The sequence below is a fragment of the Apus apus genome, chromosome 4, assembly GCF_020740795.1.
Source record: "Apus apus isolate bApuApu2 chromosome 4, bApuApu2.pri.cur, whole genome shotgun sequence".
NCBI classification, from domain to species: domain Eukaryota; kingdom Metazoa; phylum Chordata; class Aves; order Apodiformes; family Apodidae; genus Apus; species Apus apus.
The window spans coordinates 31609693-31633307 of record NC_067285.1 but is presented as its reverse complement, the minus strand read 5'-3'; the positions used below and the strand labels follow the sequence as shown (position 1 = coordinate 31633307).

Here is a 23615-nt window from a genome sequence, read left to right as displayed (position 1 = left end):
AGGGATGGACTGGTGGGGAGGAGAGGAAGGGGAGAAGTTCTGGGTAGTGCCAGGAGCTGAGTAGAGCAGCACTAAAAAGCTTTGGGGTGCACATGGGAGCTCTTGTGCTAGTCCCTTCTTCCAGGCCCATCTCTAGCCCTTGAGCACCACTTAAATAGGACGCCCTGCCTTTCCTCTCCCCTGCACCGGTTTCTCAAGAGCAGGTCTCCGAGGAGAGAGGGAAATGGGGGAGAGATGGAGAGTTGCTCTTGGTCTGTTCTGGGGAGTTGTCACAGAAGTTTCAGAGATTAATTGAAACTTGCCTTAAGTAGTCAATTTTATTGAAAAAACAATTTATTTAAAGTAAGACCATCATAGTGTGTGTAAATGAGGAGGTTGGTATTGCCCACCTTTTGGGTGCTTAGGTACACAGCACAAAATGGTGCATATTGTGTTTTTGACATGCTGCAGAGTTTGGCAGACGTGTACGTTTATGGTTCTGATAGTGTGCTGATTGTGAGATTATGCCAAATAAAAATGTCTGGCAAAATAAAGCAGGTTAATTAGGATTATCAGACTTAATCATCTGGGGAGGAGAGGAGCCATCCAGGAAAGAGATACTTCTGTTCCTTACATTGAGCTTTGATACAAAGCTGAAGATAAAATTGTTTTCCAGAAGTACTAAACCGTATTTGTCTTTTGGAAGAAATAGTTCTTGTAGTTCATTGAAGAGCTAATGGTCAGTTTCCTCGTGACTGAAGTGCTGTCAGACTATCATCAGTTTGCTAATTTTGATAAGGAGCTTGAGATACTTTTATAGAAACCGACTATTCATGTTGAATATTTGAAAATTAAATGGCTCTAAGAATTATTCTGAAATGTGTAAACTATGTGGTATGATGCAAGTCCAGGGGAAATACAATCAGATGTTCCAGTTGATCAAAAGTGACTTAAAATATTAAAATTTTAATTACTGCTCATGATTTGATGCTGAACCACGTGGGACTTGATACAGTAACTCTGGTGGTCCCCTAATTATTTTAAAATCTGTTTTGTTTTGGATGGTGTTAACAGAACACTCCCAGCCCATGGCTCCACCAGCCCACCCCGGTGACCTCAGCTGACAGCCTTGGTTTACTGAGTCACATTCCTGTTCGACCGTCCAGTGCAGATCCCCTTCGGCCTCTCAAACTGACAACGCATTCCAGCCCACCGTTGCCCAAGAGTATTGTAGAGCATCAGAAAGAGTAAGTTTGTTGTTTAACTCTGTGTGGGAGGGTGTATTTCAGTAGCTGATGTCTTGTAGCTTCCTTGTAGTTTATTTGTAAGTGTGGGTGCCTGTGATAGGGAAAAAGTTTGTCAGTGTGCTTCAAGACAGACCCTGCTCTATTGGCTTGGAGTGGTGTTGGAGTCCCTGAGTCATCTGAAGGTTCTTGAAAGCTGTACCTAATATAAAGAAAAGTTTATTTTGTGTTAATAAATAACTTCGTATGGAGCTCAGGAAGAAAGGTCTTCTGTTCAGCACGTTGTGCTACATTCAGCCTAACCTGTGTCTGCTTAACCTTTTTCAAACAGAGAGTTGGAGAGGAAAGCATTTATTGAGCCTTCACGTTCTGTTACAACTGCACCAGTGAAGACAGAGCTAGAGCAAAGCAGAGCACAGGCAGTGAAGGAGAGCCATATGCACAGACATTTTGCAGATCCAGTGTTGAACCAGCTGCCAAGGCCACCACAGGAGACTGGGGAGCGACTGAGCAAATACAAAGAAGAACACAGGCGGATACTCCAAGAAAGTATTGAAGTTGCTCCTTTTACAGCTAAAATGAAGGCACTGGAGGGAGAGAGAGAGACTTATTCCAGGGTGACATCCTTATCTTCAAGTCCCAAAAGCCATTCAGTAAAATATGACAAAGATGCTGAGCGCTCTGTGTCAGAACTGTATAAAATGAAGCATTCAGTTCCACAGAGTTTGCCGCAGAGTAACTATTTCACCACCCTGTCTAACAGTGTAGTAAACGAGCCACCAAGGTCGTACCCATCAAAGGAAGCTTCAAGTGCGTATGTTGATAAGCAGACTAATTGTCCTTCAACAGCAGCTAATCCCCAGTCTCTCCCCTCTTACATTTCCTCCCTTTCAAAACCTCCACCTTTAATTAAGCACCAACCAGAGAGCGAAGGCTCTGCAAGCAAGATACCTGAGCAGCTTTCACAGTCAGTGCAGTCTCATTCAGTAAATTCTTTTAGAAGTGACAACAGAAGCCCTACTCAGTTGTCAGTCTCGTCTTCAAATACACTCCGGAGTATGCCTGCCTTGCATAGAGCCCCTGTGTTTCACCCCCCTGTGCACCAGACCCTCGAGAAGAAAGAAAGCAGCTACAGCAGCCTGTCACCTCCCACTCTAACCCCCGTTCAACCCGTTAATTCCGGTGGTGGCAAAATACAGGAGTTGCAGAAACCACCAACTTTAGTGCCTGAGCCTAAGGAAGCTCAGGCTGTTTACAAGGGCACTTCTGAACAGAATTTATCAGAAATGTGGAAGTCCAGTAATGCCCCAAATAACGAAAAAGTTGATTGGCCTGTTGAAAGGATGAGTGGAAAGTCACAGTCGGCTACAGCATCTGTTATTGTGCGGCCGCCTTCTAGCACGAAATACGATAGTGTATCAGTGATGCAGCCTGCTTCCAAAGATCGAGTTAGTGAGAGATCTTCAGCTGTGACAAATCAAGCGGATTGCCTGAAAACAGCGGAAGCCAGGGAGACTGGAAGAATCATTCTGCCAAATATGAACTCAGACAGTGCTCGCACACAGTATGAGAAGAAATTTCCAGCTGTCTCGCAAGGCAGCGTTCCTCGTGCTGTCACCCCTACCACAACTATGACCTGCAGTACCAAAACGGATGTCACCGCCTCAGCAGCCACAACCACCAGCGTGTCCAGCTGGGGTGGTTCAGAAGTGACCTACTCCTTATCAAACACGGTGCTGGCCTGCGCGCCGCTGGAGTGCGCGGCCTCCAGAGCGGCCAGCCAGGCGGCGGCGCAGCCCCAGGAATGCAAGGTCAGCACTGCGGCTCCGGTTACACCCGCCGCTGGCAAGACAGGCAGCCCTGCTCAGCCCGGCCCGGGGTTCTCCACCTCCACCGACTTTGTCCATTTGAAAAAGCACAAGGCAGCTTTGGCTGCAGCTCAGTTTAAAAGTAGTAACACCAGTGAGACCGAGTCCAACTCTGTGAAAAATCAGACATTTTCAACCTCTCTCCCCCTAGACAGCGCGATCGTCTGTAACACAATAAACAAAGCAAACTCTGTAGGCAGTGGGCAGACTTCCCAGGCAAGTCAGCCAAACTACCACACTAAACTGAAAAAGGCTTGGCTCACCAGACATTCGGAGGAAGATAAAAACACTAATAAAAAAGAGAATTCAGGGAACAGTGTTTCAGAAATTATTAAGCCATGTACTGTCAATTTAATAGCTTCTACATCAAATGATTTGCAAAATAACATAGATGGTAAAATCTTGGCGGAGAAGTTTGCAAAGGAAGATAAGCACCCTAGGAGAAAAGCAAAACGAACTTATGAGTCTGGCTCTGAAAGCGGGGACTCTGATGAAAGTGAGAGCAAGTCAGAGCAAAGGACTAAACGGCAGCCCAAGCCAACTTACAAAAAGAAACAAAATGATTTGCAGAAAAAAAAGGGTGATACAGAGGAAGAAGTAAAACCGAATGGTGTTCTTAGCAGGAGTGCCAAAGAAAAAAGCAAGCTGAAGTTACAGAGCGGCAGTAACAGCAGTGAGTATATTGATGTGATTTGGAAGAGTCGGACTAATGTGAAGTCTAACTGTTAATCCTGGAGGGTTTGTCATGCATGATAGCTGGGAAAAGAGTTTAGAAACATGCTTGTGTAAATGAGGAGATCCACATTTATCTGTCTTGAGGCCATTTGAAAGATCCAGGTGTAAAAAATCCGGTGTTTTGTATGTATGTATTAAAAACTGATTCTTGGCCTAAAAATAAGCAGTAAACAAACTAGTTGATGCTGTCCATCAGAATTCCAACAGATTGGTGCATATAGTTGTGCCACCTGTATTGATTTTTTAAAAAATTATTTTTATTTTTACAGAGTTAATGCATTTATTTTTAGATCACTGCTGGAGGGAGAGTTTCTCTATTGTTGAACTTTAATTCATCCTTTGATCAGGAAGCCAGAGGCAGTTACTTGAGAGCCTGATGCCACTTTGTTATGATTTGGTTTATTAAATGAAAGGTTTGAGGGAGAGTCATTTCACACTCCTAACTAGCGTGTGCATTACGTGGTGTTAATATCCCTCTTTAAGGAATAAAGAAATTCAGCCAAATGCAAATTTCAATTTAAATGTAATGCTGTAGCATGTAGCAGATTGTAACTAGATTTATCTGAAAAGAGAAACTGGTCTGCCAACATGAGGGATTTTATTTAAGGACTTACCTTATTTTTTATACCAATTTATTCTTCTCCAAGGACTATTCTTTTGTCTCTGTTCAGGTTGAGTATGAGAAAGTCTACCATTAAATTAATTTTTGCAAGAATTTTTAAGTACAGGTAGTAAGAAAATGAGTACTTCTCCCTGTAATTATGTACAAAGTTAATCTCCTGCTACCTGAAAGTGCTTGATCTCCAAGTTGCACTGGGTGCTGGCAGTGTTGCAGTCTGTCTGAGGTATTTTGGCTTGTGTCCAGTCATGATTAGTATTCCTTTTTTTTTGTTTGTTTCTCCCAACTCGGGAAGATCACGGAGGTCATGCCTATAAAGTCTTTCTCAGTTTCACTTCTTAAAGTGAACTGTAAATATATACAGATAACAGGTTAGGTCTTTATGACCTTTGTATTGTTGCAGTAATTTTTTATGGGTTTGTTGTAGAAGGATTGCTTACCTACGTTAAGGGAAGGCAGTCACTTCTTGTTTTGGTGGGTGCTGAGTATAAAAATGATATATGGTAAGACGTGGAACTTAGGTCAGGAAATGGGCAGGAGTTGGTATTACCTTCTGTTTTGAGTTGCACAGCCTGTGTCGTGCATATTTAACAGGCTTGGTCTGTCCCATGATAACAGCTTCTTGTGCTTACCATCCATATTTCTAAATATTAATAGACCTGGGGTCTTTGTCTGATTCTCCTATTAATTGACTTATTAAAATAGATAAGCATTTCTGATACACCCATTAGTTTATTTTGAGGTGTGACAATTTCTGAGAGCGTACTGGTCAGAGATTTTCTTGCAAAGAAGACTGCACAAAGATTTGGACAAAAACATAGTCAACCTTGAGGAGCTTTTGGGAGAGAGCAGGTCCCCATGGGCAGCTGCCTGGGCTCCCCTTAGGTATTCAAAGGTAACTGTGCTTCAAGATCTGGGGCTCGGTGGCAGTTTCACAACATGGATGGTATCTGGATACTGCCAGGGTTGAAAGCTTCTTTGTCCCGATGCTGTTTTGGAAAGCCCCAAGAGCCTGTGAGCCAGCCAGAGCACTCAAGAGCTCCAGGCTGCAGGGCTCCCTCCTGCAAGCAAGGCATTTTACACTCCTGCAAGCATTGGGGGTCTTGTAAGTTCCTGCCCACAGAGCTTGAAGTCTGATAGCTCCCAGATGACTCCTAGGATCTCTGGTTCCAAGGTAGAAAATGTTGTTTGGGATTAGCAAACCTGTACTTTTCTACCCTCAAGTTTTAATCCAGTTATCATTGTGCTCCTTTGATGAGTTGGTGTGCATTTTGTAGGCCCTGAACTGAGGCCCAGGCAGGCTGTCATTTGCAAAGCTTGCACAAGTCATCTCTGGCAAAATACAGATCTGAACCCAGGTACTAAGTCCGAAGTTAGCACCCTGACCTCTCTGTCATCCTACATCAGATCCCTGTTTACAGGACATGAACCTTGAAGAGCAGTGGTAGATGAAATGACAGATACTTCTGTCTATCTGCAGGTAAAACTGGTGCCACTTTAAAAAGTCATTAAAATGAAAGCCTGGTTAAATAGCAGTGGGGTTCAATTTCAAAATGTTGAAGTAAAAATTGCACGTATTATTCAATAGATTTGCTCCTTGTGTTACTCAGTGTCAGATCTGCTGACTTTCAGTTGTACTCCTTAGCCTGGCAAGCTTGACAGAGAGCAAATTGATTCTATTCTTCCTTACACTGGATATTTTACTTTCAAGTTCATATGAGTTACACACAAATAGAGCTGCTCTTCTGTCATCACATCTGTAACCCTCAGCAAAAATAAAATTTGAAGCAGGTTTACTTTTTAAGCTCTGCTTTAATTCATTAAATTGTTGCCTATTTTGGTGTACATCTTCATTCAAAACTCAAACCTACCTTTCTTGGGGTATTGTGTTTCTTTGTTGTTTTAGAAGAGTGAGTTTCTGAAGATGGTATTAGTGGAATATTTGGTGAATTACACACCTAATACAAGTAAAAATACAGTGTCCATGGTATTGCTGGTAGCTCAGCAGGTGCTCAGCCTCAGAGGTGCTGCAGCCTGCCTAAGTCTAATGGGTAGCTATGCTTTTTAAACTTAGGTGCTGACAGGCAGACAACTGGAAGTAAAAACGAGATAGGTTATGCAGGTAACAAATCTGCTGTCAGAAACATTGATCATTGCCTGATCTGAGTGGATTCTGCACGTCAGGGCTGCCAGTTCCCTCCCCTGAACATCTCCTTACTTTTGCAGCTGGTATACCTCGCTCAGTGTTAAAAGATTGGCGCAAAGTAAAGAAGCTGAAGCAAACAGGAGAGTCCTTTTTGCAGGATGATTCTTGCTCTGAAATAGGACCAAATTTGCAAAAATGCAGAGAATGTAGGTTAATCAGAAGTAAGAAAGGAGAAGAACCAACTCACTCACCAGTGTTTTGTAGATTTTACTACTTTCGGCGGTAAGTACAGCTATTTTCCTGATAATGTGGTGGTTTAAGCTTTAAAAATAATACTGTCAAAGGGCTTGCATGCTTGAAAGCTTGTCTGATTTTTCTGGCTTAGTCAGTCTGCCTGATAAAAGACAGTGTCTAATTTTAACAGTATTTACATTTGTATTTCTTTTGTGGATTGACTTCATTGCTGTTTAAAGTTTTATAGCAGAGACATCAGAACAGCTGCCCAGGGTACCATAAGCAAGCAGAAAATGCAGCACATCACCATTACACAGGTGTCTGACATTTGAAGTGGGATTTTCAAAAGGCAAGCCTCAGTTACTCTGGACAAGTTGTACAACCACAGAGTTGCACTTATTTGTAGTTCTTCTTATGCCAGTATATGGTAAGAATGCTGCTTGAGGTGTTCTGAGAGTTTTCAAAGGACAGAGGAGTTGTGACCTCCTTTTTCACAATTAATGGGCAATCAAGGAAGACACACAAGTCTGGAAGAAAATTTCCCAGGATGCAGCATAGTGTATGTGGTGCTGGAGCACAGCTATGGAGACAGGACAGAACAGCTTTAATTTGCATGTGGGCTGTGTTGTCAAAAGAGATCCACCTTGTTCTGAACAGGAGATGGTTCCTAGGGTCAAGTTTAATCTTCTGTAATGAAGCTTTGGTTACAAGACTTGGTAGTCCTACAGGAATCATTTCAAGGTTGAACTTCTGCACACCTTCTGCATAAGAGTTCTTGATTCTTAACGTGGCAGTGTCAGAGTTTTGAGTTTTTTCTCCTGTATAAAGGAGAGAACATTATTGATGAAGTTTGGCTAACATTTTAAAACAGTTACAAAATTTATGAATTGGAATGTTTGGAATATATTGTGGTGGATTTTATGGCAGTTTAACTTTTTTCCATTCTGTTTAGATAGTAAGGGCTTGAATTGTAAACAAAGTTTGCACTACTGTTGGAAGTTGGTTTTGTAACTGAAAATTCATCATGTCTTCTCGTTCATTAAGTATGTATCTAAATATAATTTTTGGTACTTAGTTCTGAATTCAGGACTATTTTAGTGTCATAGCTGTAAAATTCCTTAACTATTACAATATTTGGTATGTATAAGAAATTATCCTGTATTGTGCAAGATGGAATAATTAATTATTACTGCTTAAATACAGGCTAAATATAGGCAGGTTTAGTGGAATGGTGTTGGGTAGGGTAGCAGGAAAACCTTTATTTATTTGAAGGTCAGTAATCAGTAGATACAAAAAAGTTTGTCTTGTATTAGTCATTTCTTCTGCCTAGAAAGATTTAAATACAGTCTTAAACCTGTTTTCTGAGTATGAGAGCAGTAGAATAGAAAGATCTGTAAAATATGAGTCTGCAGTTACTGACACTCCAAAAATTAAAGGTGAGGTGCAGGTGGAACCAAACTTTGGCAAAAAAAGCCAAAACAGTAAGAATTTTCATATCTGCAATTTTAAAGCAGTAATAAATGTTACATAGAGAGAATAGTGAGTAAACTGAATGCAAAAAAAGTGGCAAATAAGTTATTTTTAATTTTCATGCCTTTTTACTGTTCTTTTAAAAACACTTTTTGACAGTAGGATATATTTTTACATTAAAAAAATATGAAAGGATTCTAAAGAGGCTAAAGGAAACTTACTTGTTGTAAGCCATAAGGAGTAAGGTATGTTAGCAAGTTAACTGTGTGTCACAGAGTATAATGATGGATGCAGTGAAACTTACCTGTTTTCATTTTTAGGTTATCTTTTAGTAAGAACGGAGTGGTTAGGATAGATGGTTTCTCCTCTCCTGATCAGTATGATGATGAAGCACTGAGTTTATGGACGCATGAAAACTATGAAGATGATGAACTGGATGTAGAAACTTCTAAGTACATTTTAGATATCATAGGTGATAAATTCTGTCAGTTGGTAACATCTGAGAAAACAGCCATGTCGTGGGTGAAGAAGGACGGTAAGGAAATCTGAAGTGTTCTGCAGTTGTACTCGAGTGTTTGCATTCATCATGACCCATTGCTTCTGTTTGAGTAACTCACTTCACCCGACTGTTGTGTTGGGTTTTTCTAGGCTATTTTGTAAGAGGGTATGTCAGGAAGGGGCAAGGACCTTCCTCAGAGGGCCAGCCCCTTCTCCCTCTGTGTGCTGGTGGCTGTGCTGGGCAAGGACCAAGCTGCTGTTGGGTTTGAAGCATCCTCAGTTCCCAGCTTGGCCTCCAGCTCTCCAGCCAGAGCAGCCAGCTCCAAGCCAAGGCCTGCAGTGAGCCAGGTACTGGCTCCTGCCAACAGACATTGTGTTTCTGATGTGTCTCTTTCCCAAAACAAAGGAGAATAATGTGACAGCATTGGCCCTGCAGAGCGTGTGTTAGCACTGTCACCTCCCCACCAAAGCCACAGTTAGCCCAGCCTTCTGCCCACAGCAGATGGGCACAGGCTGGAAATAGACTGGTGGCTCCACTAACTCCAGGCAATATGATGAGGAGGTGGGGCAGAAAGCAGTGACCAGCTCTCCAGAACAGTCAGCTCCCTCCCCTCCTGCAGACTTGACCCATCCAGCTCACCAGTTTGGCTTCACTTGAGATTAAGCATGTCCCATAGGCAGGTTTTTGAAAAATCCAGCTCTCTTCATTGCAGGGAGTTTAAAAGTATGTGTTTAAAAAAGATCTTCATCCTATTTGCAGCCCACTCCTGTTGAGCAGGAATATTCTTTCTGCATAACTGAAGTCTCTGTATTTGGATGCTTTCCTTTCTTTATAGTGTACTGATAGTAGCACTGGTGGGGGGATTGCTGTGTAATGCAACTAAGGGGGTAGATGATGATGGTTTGTTTATGAAGGATCACTTTTCTCCCCTCATGCTTAGTTGTGCCTGAGGGGAAATTATGAATGCCTCATCTATAAAGACTATTCATTCTGTGCTTTGCATTTTAATTTCAGTCCTTTTATTCTGCTTATTTTGTATTTCAGCCAAAATTGCATGGAAGAGAGCAGTGAGAGGAGTCCGTGAGATGTGTGATGCATGTGAAGCCACATTATTTAACATTCACTGGGTCTGCCAAAAATGTGGATTTGTGGTCTGCCTGGATTGTTACAAGGCAAAGGAAAGAAAAAGTTCTAGAGGTCAGTTCTTTATGAGCTAGAGTATTGTATAGGCTGTTTTTTCTCATTTGTTGTAGAGCTGCTGATCCACTGGTGTTACTGCCTTTCTGTGAAGTGTTGAATTACTGCTTGTGTGGTTTTGGTTTCTCTTAGATCTTTTTCACCTCCTTTTTTGTCACTAGATGTAGAATCAGTTATTCAGAAAGCTGTGGGGACTGTTTTAGGTCTGTCAGCTTTTCAGTCTTTGTCTGGATTGTCTTGGGTTGCTTGTGCCTTGCCCCTCAAGGTTAAATCTTGTTCACCTCGGAGGCTGGCACTCCTTTACACCTCCCTGCTTTATGGTAACTCATTGTTGATAAGATTTGCCTTGATGTGAGTGCTTGCTGGAGCCCTGCCTTCAGAAGTGTCAGGTTTGCCACACTGACTTAGCAGACTACGTTTCTGTTATAAAAAAAGCGGTGGAGAAGAGCACTTCACATAGTATTTAAAATGGGTGTTAATGGAGGTTTCACAATCAAGAAGCCTACACACATACTCAGTTTAATTCCTGTGCTTTAATGGAAATGTCTAGTTAGTGAAGTATACCAGAACTACCTTGCAAACCTGTGATTTCTGAGCAACCCAGCCTGGTTGCAATTGAAAGGAGGAACAGCTTGGAAGATGGATCTGGTCACTGAGCCCTGGGCCGTGATGTTGGAGCTCAGGCTGCTTGTTGGAAAGGGCTGCCTCCCCCTGGGTGGCAGGCATTGTGCCCTGGCACAGGCCTGTGGTCAAACACAGCGCCAGGAACTGATTCAAGCACAATGCTGTTTTGAAAAGCATTTCCATGTTTGTCATAGCAGCATAATTTCACAGATGTGAAATGTTAGTAAAATAAAGTTTAACTGTTAGATGGCAAATCTTTGGTAGATTGAGACACTTATCCACTTTACCATTGGCTTGTGGTGAGAGGCCTCCTATGCTGCAGTTGTAGGATGTTCCCAGAGACTTCCATCAAAGCCTGAAGTTTCCAGGGAACTAATGTCAGTGTTTTCCAATACCAAGAGCAGTCATTAATGCTTTAATGCTGGAGGCTGCTCAGGCAGCTCTTAACTGGCTGAAGCCTGTGTGCATGTGTGTGCACATCTGATGTGGCTCAGGATATACGCCGAGTGTTATTTACCCTGGTGGGAAATGCAGTCAGAGGCTTTTTATAGTGTGCGTGTTAACCAGCCAGGAAAATGTTAGCAAAATGTCTTGAAAACTTAAAAAAGCAGTATACAGAAGCAGGCTTCTTTTCAGTCTTCTAACACAGAAGACTTTCTCCTTTACTGTTCATCACAACGTGACATGCAAAAGCAGAAGTGTGACAGCCTCCCTCTCTGCTGCTTTATTTCTAATGCTGCTGTAGGATTCATATGAACTGTGTATCTCCTTTGGTGCTCCCCTACAGAGTTCAGAACCACCCACCCACCTCTGTATAATGGCACTTTATATTGCACCATTTTTCCTGGAATGGGTTGTTGTTTTCACAGTTGCTAAATGTAACAGAGAATACACTGGTTTCCCCCTGCTTCAGCAGGAATGTGAGAGGTCTAAATATTCCATATTCAGATACTTATCAATGACTTCTCTCAGTACTACATGAATGAATGTGCATCCATTGTTGTCTTCAGACAGTTCCTGGCACCAGCAAGAGGAATGCCATGTTGTGACATTTCAGTGATAAAATACATGAGGAACATGTGTGCTGTTTGGGTTTGGTATTTGATATATGTTTGTTGGTGAGCAGTGGTGTATTTCAATATTTTGGGAGTTACAAAAGCTACAGTATAGCCAACAAACCTAATACTTCTCTGAAAGGAACATTTGCTATGTTGTGTGTCTCTTACAGTGTAAAAAAACCCAATGCTTTAGATGTGCTAAATGCTTCCTTTAGTGTACTCCTTAGTAAGTTTACTTTGCTAGAGCTGAGCAAACTAGTGAAAAGGTTCAAGGAATACCTTAAAACTAGCATTCAGTGGATAGGATACAAGACTGGGGGTGGAGAAAGAAATTGCATTCCTATTTTCTGCCCCAAAATCACATGGCAGATCAGTGACCAGTTACTTGGCCAGACATTTTCTGCTTTTATTCTTCCTCTGTCTTGCTTTTACACTGTGTATTTTTCTGCCATGGACAGTCTTCCCAAAACAATCGAAAGCCTCTCACTCCTACCATTTAGGCCATCTCCACTGCCACAAATTATTTCCAACCAGTGTGTACAGACTGGGCGTTTCATGGCTGCTTTAATGTGACATAAATCCAGGATGCAGCCTTTTTCTCCTTTGTGCCACCAGTAGTGTCGGTGCGACTGCCTGGCAGGCCAGAGCTGAGAATGGATTCAGTTGCAGGTTCCTCTTACCGGCTTGTTTGGCCCTCTCTGGTTGATGACAACTGCTTCAGTTGTAGCATGGATTGTGTCAGATTTAAATTAAAATATGGTCACAGTGTAATTGTGTCTCTTCTGTGTGAGAATTCAGCAAGGGAGTCTCACTGCTGCTGCAGCATCTGTAAAGGATGTTGGCTTATGCTAAACTGGCAACTCACTAAATGTAATAAAGGGAATGTGCTTCAAAACTTGGAGGTTGTTGGCAAGGGTCTGTGGTACAGATGCAGCTATTTCAGATTTCAGGCTTGTTAGAACTATTCTTTAGCTTATTGTGAAAAGCATCCTTGTATGCAAATCTTTGTCCCAGGACAGAAGACTCAAAGAATGTGTAGAAAATCGTTTCTAACTAGAACAAATCTGGAAAATGTTAGCTCTGTGTGCCACTGTAAGTGAAGTAAAGCAATTGGCAATGTTATTTTGCAGATAAGGAGTTATATGCCTGGATGAAGTGTGTGAAAGGACAGCCCCATGATCACAAACACCTGATGCCAACACAGATTATTCCAGGCTCTGGTAAGACCACCTGTGAGCAAGCAGGTTGTGGTTTTTATTCCCAAATCTTTCTGTGAAGATAGGCCCAAGTTGTTTCTTGAAACTTCTCATTTTCCACTTAAAAACCTGCAAATGGTGTCAAATCATCATAGGAAGGCCAGTGATTCTGAGCAGTTAACAGCAAGGGACACAGATCATGAAGAGAGAAAGAATATGCTGGCAGATGCCTGAGTGGTGGTTGTTGTTGGTGCAACTTCACTTGTCATCTCTGGCAGCATTGATGCAGAGCAGGGAATTGAAAACTCAGCTGTGCCCTTAAACTTGTTAAGTAAATTCCCAAGTTATTTTAAGCTGGAAATACAGACCCAGTCATTATTTTATGGGTTGTTACATGTTAGTTCAAGTAGAAATGAAGGTTGGTTAGATTGCATAAAATTCAAATTGTGACATTCCCCAGAACAGGTTCTGACTGAAACCGGTTTTAATTTTTAAATTGTGAACCGCTTATCTGGAAACAGCCTAGTGAAGACTGCCTGCATAACCTCCCTTCTGTTCTGCTGTGCGTAGCCATTACCAAACAGCCTTAAATTACATGATCACATACTGTTTTTTTTTGTCAAGAGGTGGCTCATTTCATTCTGTAGTCTGAGGTTTTTATTAAATGAAGCAATGATGCACCTGCTGAACAATGAGGAGTAAATGAATGACTGACTTGCTTGGTGTGTGCTGTGCAATGTGAATGTAGAGTGAAGGTTGGATTATTTAGAATAATAGCGTGCAATTATTTAATTAAAAACCTCTCTGCACGAGCTTTAAGGTAAACTGGGCAGTCTTTTGAGAATATTTTTGAGCGTTAAATTTAGCATTTTTAATGGTTTAAATTGTGAAGAGGTTTGGAGATAACGTTTTAGCGTCACAGTGGGTCACAAAACGACTGAGAGCTGATGATGGTTTTCCTCTTAATTGTCTTCTAGTTTTGACAGATCTTCTAGATGCTATGCACAATATTAGAGAAAAATTTGAAATTAAATCCCATTGTCAGTGTACCACCAAGCAAAGCACACAAGCTGGCAAGCTTCCTGCAATGAATGGTGTGTCTCAGGTGAGTGTAAAATGTGTCTGTACCTCGCTGTTTGTTCCAGTGTTCTGATCCTTGTGGATTTTTATATTTGAATAGTACCAGTTGCATTTTGATTTGTATGTACAATGGTTAAATGCTAGCCTTGACTTTGCAATACATTAAAGCAGAGTTAAATGCTTTAAAAAAATTTGTTCTTTACAGGTTTTGCAGAATGTCCTGAACCACAGTAATAAAATTTCCCTGTGCATGCCTGAGTCTCAACAGCAGAACACTCCTCAGAAGTCTGAGACAAATGGTAATACCAGTCCAAGGAGTGATGTCAGCACAGACAGCAAACTAACACCACCTGAGTCCCAGTCACCACTGCATTGGTTAGCTGATCTGGCAGAGCAGAAAGCCAGAGAAGAAAAGAAAGGTACGTGTTTGAATAGTCACATCATGTCCATGACTTTGGGGGCACCAATGATGTGTAACTGAATTAATTGGGAAAAATTCACAATTTTCTGTAACAAAAAAAAAGGTGGTGTTCTTTTCTCCCTTAATTTTGTTCTTGAAACTGCAATGCCTTCTCCTGGTGGCATCAGAATCTGTTACCAGAAGAGCCACCAGCGGAATGCATGTGTAACCTGACAGTGTTTCCAGCTACAGCATCTCTCATTTGTGACAGGTACTCACTCAGCTGCATGTCTGAGATGCTGAGGAAGGTCTTTTCATGGTCACACTGTTTGACTGCATTTTGAAGGCTCTAGTTCATCCTCTGGTGTGTTTTCAGGTGAATAAAGTGCTAGTGCTACAGTATATTATCACCGCTGTAAAATGCAGGATGCTGGTGCTGTTCCTATGTCTGCATCATGATACAACAGTGTAATCTTCCAATTACTGTTTTTGTTTTAGAGAACAAAGAGTGTCCTTCTGGAAAACATTCAAAGGAAGAGAAAGACCAGGATAATTTGGAATCCCAGAACTGTAAAAGCTCCCCTCCTGCATCCCAGAACAATGAGCAGGGCTCAACGTTAAGGGATTTATTAACTACAACAGCAGGCAAACTGCGTCTAGGCTCCACGGATGCTGGGATTGCTTTTGCTCCAGTTTACTCTACAGGAACAGCAGTAAGTGTTTACAAGATGCATGGTTTTTATATCAGGATTTGAAAAATCTCTGTAATTTGTTTTGATACATTCTAGTTAGAGCAGCCTGGATTGCTTTAAATATTAATTTATAAACAAAACTTAGTATGCACACACATCTGTGTTAGCTTTTTTTTTTTATATATGGGTAGTGGTAATTGATACATACTGTGAAGAAAATATCCAGGAAGCTTGATAAAGCCTTAGCCTAACAAAGTAAAGGAAGATTCCATATATTTAGTTTTGTAACAACTGTGGTTTTGTAGCTTTGCCATGTCAGAGCGCATGCATTTTTCTACAAAGGAAATATGTAACTGCAAACTTTTAACTGGTAATGAAATGTTCTCATTCTACTGCAGAAGGAATTGCATTAACTTTATTTGCTTTTACATTGTTTAAGTGCACTTTTGTTTGTTTTCTAACAGAGTGGCAAGAGTGGAAGGTCTATGCCAAACATTCTTGATGACATAATTGCTTCAGTAGTAGAAAACAAGATTCCACCAAATAGAGCACCAAAGATAAATGTAAAATCTGAAATAAAAGATGAGCCAAAGGATGATAGAAAATGTGTTCAGGATGACTGCAGTAAACTGTACGATGATATTCAGTATTCGTGGATCTGTGATAAGCACGTTTTGTGGCTCAGAGACCACAAAAACAGCAACAACTGGAAGCTCTTCAAAGAGTGCTGGAAACAGGGAAGGGTAAGTATTGAGCTGTACGGTCTATAAAGTGACCTCAGGATGAGCTCTGGGGAAGTTGTGTTAAAGGACACATTTGCCTAACTCCAGGTTTGAAAATGTCTTGTTAGCAGTGGGTAAAAGCTTGTCAGGTATAGCCCACATGTGCACCATGTGTAGTTTAAACTTCAGTTAACTGCTAATAAATAAGACGTGATTCTTAAAGAGATTCAAATTTCAAATCTCTGTGTGTGTGACATCTTGGGTGTGGATTTCTATGTTGCAGGAAGTCTTAACAGCTCAGTAGGGCCATGGTCTTCAGCATGTGTTTTCAGATGCATTTGTACTCCAGTTTAATTGAAGGAGGTGTTTACTTCCAAAAGGATGAGTGTTGATGATTTTATTAGTATTGATGATTTGATTTTATTTTTCACAGCCTGTTTTAGTGTCTGGTATGCATAAGAAAATGAACTTCAGCCTGTGGAAAGCTGAGTCGATCAGTCTAGATTTTGGAAACCAGCAGGCTGATATCTTGAATTGCAAGGACAGTATTATTTCAAACACCAATGTCAAGGAGTTCTGGGATGGTTTTGAAGATGTTTCAAGTACGTTACTTTAAATCTATTACTCTGTTGATTCTGAATATGGTTAATGTTCGAAACTGAAGTTAAAAATATTCTTTATGGATCTTGAGGCTTTGAAGAAACTTCTGAGTTAAAAAGAAAGCTGTGGGTAATCTGTGTCCAGAGAATGTGATGGAAACTTGCATTTTGTACCTTTGCAGAATTAAGGATACACTAATATACTAGTTATGTCGGACTAAGAAACCAAACAAATATTGTTCCTCAACTTATTGAGGTTGTTTTGTATCCTCCTTGAGTCTTGAAATTAATTATCTCCTGTTTTATGGATGAAAACTCTGTAGACAGGTTAAGAGTTCAGTTATATGTTTTAATTGAGTAAAGTAAAGTAGTTGTTAGTCATCTCTATGTTATTTGCAGAGCGGCAGAAAATAAAAAATGGGGAAACAGCTCTACTAAAACTGAAAGATTGGCCTTCTGGTGAAGATTTCAAGGCTATGATGCCAGCAAGGTATTTCAGTGTAATAAAAGATACTCTTCAGTTAATCTCCATATCGGTTTTTTTCTCTCTCTTTAGTGACACAAATTCAATTACATTTTTCTTTCTTTTCTTTCACAGGTATGAGGACTTACTTAAAAGTTTACCCTTGCCTGAATATTGTAGTCCAGAAGGAAAATTAAACTTGGCTTCTCACCTGCCAGGATTTTTTGTCCGTCCAGATCTGGGACCCAGACTATGCAGTGCATACGGTGAGTATGCTCCAGGCACTAGCAGTTGTCTCTTCCCTAATAAAGTGTAGAATATCCCCTGTTACTGTTCTTGATAGAAAGCTGAGCTTGCTAGGAGGTTAGTTTTTCACTGAATGTAGGAGAAATACTTTGCTGACTTGCATATTAACAGTATATACATCTCAGGAATGTAAAGTTATTTGCTTCTACAGTGCATTCTAATTTCCTTGTGCTGTTACAGGCTTCTGAAGCATATAAATGGTTAGCTACTTTTACAAAGACAGAGATCCTGTCTTTAATAATGCTGTATGACAAAATACTTCATGAAGTATTAATCATGTTCATCATTCTGGTCATAAATTTCAGCATATTTCTCATAGTTTGTGTTTATACTATATACTCAAAAAACCCCACCTCTTCAGAAGAGGTTGTTTCCCTCAGAACTTTTTCTAGTTGCTCCTTTTGCAAACAACTTTGTTTGATTCTGTTTTACAAGTTTTTGTAACAGGACAAGTGATGAGTTGTAATTTGTGGCATGATGGCTTTGATTGAAAAAGTTGTCCAGATGTCCTTTGAAATAAGCATATTAACCATAGTAGTGATCAATGCATGGTCTGAAGAACTGATTCCCTAGTGCCACCCTTATGTAATCCTGCTGCAAGGCTTAGTGTTCTGAAGTGTCCTTTTGACTTAAATGTGTTTTTTCACATCCTAGAACTAAAATTGTTTTTCCTCTTTGCCTGGGGATTTTGTTTGGTTGAGAACTCTGCTTACAGCCAGGCATAAAGGTGACACATTTGATTTGCTAGTGTTGTTTATTGATTGCACATATATTCTGCCCTGAACAGCCTGAAAGGTTGGGAATGAACGTAGTGGTTCAGGAAGTGTCTTTGCTGCACAGGGACAGTTACCTGGGCAGGCTAAGAGATATCTCAAGGTCTTTGGTTAAAAGTAACATTTTTTTGCTTAGCATGGGCAACAAAAGGGTGCTGGTAGTTTGCATATCCCAGTATTTTACATTAAAGTCTGTTTGTACATAAAATGCTTTTCTGTGCTGCTCAGTGTGCTTTCAGAAATATCTTCTCAGCTGTTTTACATTTCTGTTTGAAGGTGAATATGCAGTACGACAAATCTTAATTTTGTCTTGTGACATAGGTGTGGCTGCTACTAAAGACCATGATATAGGAACCACAAATCTCCATATTGAAGTTTCTGATGTCGTGAACATCCTTGTTTATGTTGGCATAGCAAAAGGAAATGGAGTGCTTTCCAAATCAGGTAAAGGGAACCTTGCTGCAAGAGCTGTTGATGTGCCTCATGATCTGCTGCTCTTAAAATTGACACTCTCCTTTTGAAGTGGATGAAAGATGTCCAGAAGTACTTGCTAAAACCTGGGGGATTCTTTATTTCAAGAATACGCACACGCATTAATTCTGCATAAAATACACTGCAGTTCATGAATTATGAAATGGTATTTGAAGCTCTTCAGGTTTTTTGCCATTACCTATAATTGATGTACGACTCCTGTGCTGGAGCTGGCAGAGCTAATGAAAGTGCAGCATGAAGGACATTGTCTGGAAGCTGGGGTACTTCTAACAATTATGTCAGGATGATATATTTTCCAAACCTTCTGTTTATTCTTCTCCCTCTGGATACACTGTGTTTGCTTTATTGAATTTGGACTGTAATGTAATTTTTCAGCACCGGAGACCGTATGTATGTTAATCCTCAGTATGAGGGTTATTGCTTATGTGAAGCAGTCTTTAAATCACTGAAATAGTTTTGTTGCTTTCCCCTTATTATTTTGTCCTCTCATTCCATAATGAGCAAATGTAGATTTTTGGTTGTGACCAGCAGAGCTGCAGTAAGGTTTGCTGTCTTTTATTGGCTTTGTTTTCACTTGCTTATGCACCGAGTTAATAGCAGCAAAGCTTCAGCCTGCTGGGAGCTCCAGCTCTTTCTGCTGCAGAACAGCATCCAAAACATTGCTCTTGCTGACTGCAGGAAAGCACCTTGTTCATCCTTTAGTTTTTTGGTGCTAGCCCTGCTGTCTTATTTCAGGTAGGAGAATGTGTTCTGTCAAATTCGAGAGAGGTAAAAAAATTGAAAAACTAGATGTTGTTTGCAAAGGTAGTGATGATATTCATGCTCTGGTAACAAATCACAAACACCCAACGAGAGCATCACCTGGGGGCTTCTCTTGCATTCAGCAAACTTTCATCTGCTCAGTCTCACTCAAGATATTTGAAAGTAAGATGTTCAGTTTCAATTTTTCCTCCTGTCTCACTTGAAAGAATATTTTTGTTGAATCCCAGGAGTTTTGAAGAAGTTTGAAGAGGAAGACTTGGATGACCTTTTAAGGAAGCGGCTGAAAGATTCAAGTGAATTACCTGGTGCTTTATGGCACATTTATGCTGGCAAAGACGCCGACAAGATAAGGGAGTTTCTGCAAAAGGTTGGTTTTGTCATAGATACTTTCTAAATACAGTCTAAATAACAGGTAAATCCAAAGGGGCTGGCGAAAACCACAAACTCCATTCGTATGCTGAGGGAAGTGGGGGAAGCAAAGTTCTTTATAGCACATAAATTATAGCTGACCTGTTAACATCAGTCAACAAATAAAATACTTGATGTGATACCTACCTGTGAAGAGTTAGAGGTAGCCTGCAAGCTCTGAAGGCTCAGGAGGGCATGGAGATCTAGTCTTGTCTGTCTCTAATACGAAGGATAATTTTTACATTTTTAGTATTGGCATTTGTAGGACAGTGTTTCTGTCACTGATCCATTCTTGCATTATCAGATGCTGAAATTTTTGTGAATAAAATTTTGTGCATAAAAACCCAACCTTGCAACCTAGCAGCCACCAGTTTTCATAAGGACTCTGTGTTGTGTCAGTTAGCTCAAAGAATATGCCTTGGCATGAGAGCAGTGGAGCATTCTGTACTCAAGAGCAGCAAACTTCTTCAGCTTTAGCTACAGTGCAGATCTTCCTTCAGCAGCATGTGATGAACAACTTAGAGTGACACCAGAACCCTTAAGGTCATTGCTTACCATGTAAGATGAAAATCCACCACTGGGCCACTGGTAAGTCGTCAGTGGCATTAAATGTAGAGGTACATCTTGGAAGCAGTTTTCTGTGCCATGTCTTTAGCATGTTTTCATGTTCTATAAGGCAGTCTTGATGGGTAACATAAAAATACTGAAATACAACTGAAGTGGTTGCTCAAGGAAAAGAAGTCCTCACTGTCTTCTACTGTGGGAAAAAATCCAGTGAGTTTTAACTGGCTAAGTCAAAGGGGTCCATAAACAGGCTGCAGGCCAAGGTCTCTACTGCAAGCAGGAAGAGCCTAAGAAATTGAGCAGTAGAGATTTTCTTGGACAATTAAGTCAGTGTTTCAGTCCCAGCACAGCTGTCCTCTGGTGACTCAAACACTGGCTTTTTGGCAAGCTGAACTGTGGGGAAAAGTAAGCACTAGTAAATAAAATACAGAGAATTCCAGGAGATTATGAATTACACAGTGAGGCTTTTCTGTTCATTCAAAAGTAGATGCTCATGAAGTAGTTGGTGGCTCTTTAGTTTGCAAAAGAGTTGTGAAGAGAATTGCAAATGCAAGGGAATAGGTGAACAATGAGTATTACTCAGCATTTCCTCTTTCAGAGCAGTCAGGGATAGTTTGAAGCTCGTTGAGCAGCAGGTTTAAAACAGTTAAGAAGTTTAAGAAGTTTAAAACCCTTAAGATGCTGTGTGATGAAGTTTGTAATTTGCTGCATGGTACCCGGAATAAATTGTGTACCACCTTGTGTTTGTGGTGTGGTGGTATTTTTTAAATACTGAATTGAAGGTTAATTTATTATTAGCCCTTGGGACCACTTGGCCTGATGATAAAAGATAAAAATCTCAGTATCTAGTTAATGCAGAAGAAAAGTGATAATACACAAGAATAGTTTCAAGTTCTGAATCACATAGTTAAGTCTATTTAATGTTTTCAGTTCAGTGGGGCTTCCTGGTTCCTTTGACGCTCTTCTGAAATCCCTCACTTAAATTCCCATTTGGGTATTGGGAACACAGTAGTGTTGCTTCATAAATGAGGTGTACTTAACAACTTACCAGCAAGAGGTTCAGCTTCTTTTGAAAGTGACTTGGGATATTTTCTGTACTTGCAGATAGCAAAGGAGCAAGGCTTGGAGGTGTTACCGGAGCACGACCCGATACGTGACCAGAGTTGGTACGTGAACAAAAAACTTCGCCAAAGACTTCTTGAGGAATATGGAGTAAAAACCTGTACAGTTATCCAGTTCCTTGGTGATGCTGTCATTCTACCAGCAGGAGCACTTCATCAGGTAATGTACATCTCATTAAAGATACATGGGATTAAAAAACGTAAATACAGTAATTTTTATTCAAAGTCTTAAGTAGGTCTGTACTGAGATTTTCTTTTCCTACTGGTAGCTGTTAGTTTATGGGAATGTATAAGAAGGCACATTTGCTTGTATAGATGAGTAGCCAGCACTAACATACAGCAGCTTGAGGGCTTCAGATAACACTGTCCTTTTTTTCCTTGAAAATTAAAAATTAGCAGACCGTTATTAACCGCTTCTTCCCACTTTTCATTTCATTAGCAAATTTCTAAATAAACTGGTGATAGTTATGGCAGTCAAGTTAGTGTTTGTTTTTCTCTTCTAAACCAAGAGTTAACCTAAACCCAGAGAGGCAGGGAGAGCAACCCAAGCTCAAGTTATTGGATGGTCAGGTATCACTGTTTGTCCTCGGCCATAGGATTGTAGAGACAGCTGGGATGTAACAAGATGTTTCTGTAACGGGATTTTTCCTGCTCCACATTAAGTTCCTTTTTACACAGAAGGTACATCAATCACCAGAGTAATCGTTGTCCCTTCAGGAGCTTTCCTTACCATAAGAAAATGTGATACCACCTTTGAAGCAGCTGGGCTGATTTAATTGTTAGTTATGTAAGACAAAGTTGTGCCAGTGGGGCAGTTCTGGAGAAACAGTATGAATTTGTGTGGCAGGCTTCAGTCCTCTGCTGGCACAGAGTGTGTGTTACTTCATTTTGTTTGTGGTTTTTTTCCTCACACTCTGCAAACTGCTTCTCCTTGGTGAAAAAAGGAAGAAAGCACAAATATTTAGACATTTTTGTGCAGTTCTAGATACATTTATTTCTTCACTCCATGAAACTTTTCCTTTTTCAATGGGAAATTGAGCCTGCTTTCTTGCTGCCTTGCCAGCTCAAGCACCACTAATTAGGTGGCTGACAATCAAGGAATGAGGAGCATCCCCACCCTCCAGTAGGGCTTGTAAACTATCTTCCTGTTAAAGACTTATCATTCATCTCCACGTGGGTTCAAGTGAGGCCAGGCCTTTCTGAAGAAGATGCTGTTTGGTTTCTGATTTGCAGGTCAGCTTCTAACTGCTGCCTCTTCTGGGCAGAGAGGAGGCAATTGCTTAGCATGTCACCGTGCCCAGGGCAATAGGGTTTTCTCTGTGGAAAAAAATGGGTTATGGTAGTGACAAGTATTATGTCCCTAATCTGTCTGCTGGCTATGTCAGTTGCTTGGGCATTGAAAGCAACAGGTACCTTACTTAGGCTAGACTCTCTTGTCATCCCAGTGAGTCTTCAGATGGGCTTCCCATGTTGGCATGGTAACCCTGGGTGATCTACATGGGTTTGTTTTGTGGCAAGAGAAAGAAAAAAGAAAAACCCAAGTGACCAAATCTTGAGTTGCTGTAGGTTACCTTTCCCTGTACTATGTCTCCAGGGCTTGATGTTGCTTCACAAGGGGAAGGGACATCTGGCATAGCTGTTGTTCTTAGCTCCTGTTAGGCTAAAGCAGTTAGGACTCTCAGTTGGTGAGATTTATATTGCATTATCCTCCAGTAACCTTACTCTGGTCTCTCAAAACGAGGGAAGTATCCAAGATTCAAGAGTGAAAAGGGAACCCATGGAAAATAGCAAACATACCAGGGAAAGTTGTTTTACATAGCCATGTGGCATTATACAAAGGCACACAAAACGAAGTATGGAGTCATGCGACTGTTCCAGGCTTCCCTCCAGTTCCTAGGTTTAAGGACCAAAAATAAGACCACTCTTATCTTTACCTCCTTGGCTTTAAACTTCAGATTGCTTTTGAAGTGGTAATGTTCTAGCTTCTGGCACTAAAGAGTTAATAACAAGATGTTTTTAGACTTTAGTGGGTGAAGCTGAGAACCTTTTCATCTTCAGTAAGAAGTTCCTGTGAATCTGCCACGTAGGAGGAAATGAAAGCTTGGTGTTCTTTCATGTACGTGCATGGTACTCCTGATGTAGAGATGCATAAATCCTGACCTTAGGGATCAGCACCAACACTTCATAGAAACAAAGCACATTTAAACACTTAAAAATAAGTCTGAACAAGAATACCTACCAGGTTAAGTTTACATGTTAAGTGTTTCAGATTTACATGCATATCATGAATCTTTAATAATTAAAACTGAACGAGTTGATACTAAATTTGGTGGGAAATAAACATTTTTATTAATGTTGTGGAGC

At 40.7% G+C, this 23615-nt stretch overlaps 1 protein-coding gene across 5 annotated transcripts in view; it reads left to right on the top strand.

The window, feature by feature from the left end:
• The window catches only part of JMJD1C (jumonji domain containing 1C), a 162501-nt gene that overhangs the window by 133977 nt on the left and 4909 nt on the right, over nt 1-23615 (top strand). For 4 of the 5 annotated variants that reach the window (XM_051619970.1, XM_051619972.1, XM_051619969.1 and 1 more), the window contains 16 exons: nt 1054-1226; nt 1555-3764; nt 6672-6873; nt 8616-8830; nt 9839-9991; nt 12804-12893; nt 13847-13974; nt 14155-14368; nt 14848-15062; nt 15506-15784; nt 16197-16365; nt 16762-16852; nt 16961-17091; nt 18226-18348; nt 19386-19525; nt 21235-21411. In XM_051619970.1, the coding sequence (XP_051475930.1) occupies nt 1054-1226; nt 1555-3764; nt 6672-6873; nt 8616-8830; nt 9839-9991; nt 12804-12893; nt 13847-13974; nt 14155-14368; nt 14848-15062; nt 15506-15784; nt 16197-16365; nt 16762-16852; nt 16961-17091; nt 18226-18348; nt 19386-19525; nt 21235-21411 (4710 nt within the window). The remainder of the gene's footprint in view (nt 1-1053; nt 1227-1554; nt 3765-6671; nt 6874-8615; nt 8831-9838; nt 9992-12803; nt 12894-13846; nt 13975-14154; nt 14369-14847; nt 15063-15505; nt 15785-16196; nt 16366-16761; nt 16853-16960; nt 17092-18225; nt 18349-19385; nt 19526-21234; nt 21412-23615) is intronic. The other variant, XM_051619971.1, reaches the window with a different exon arrangement.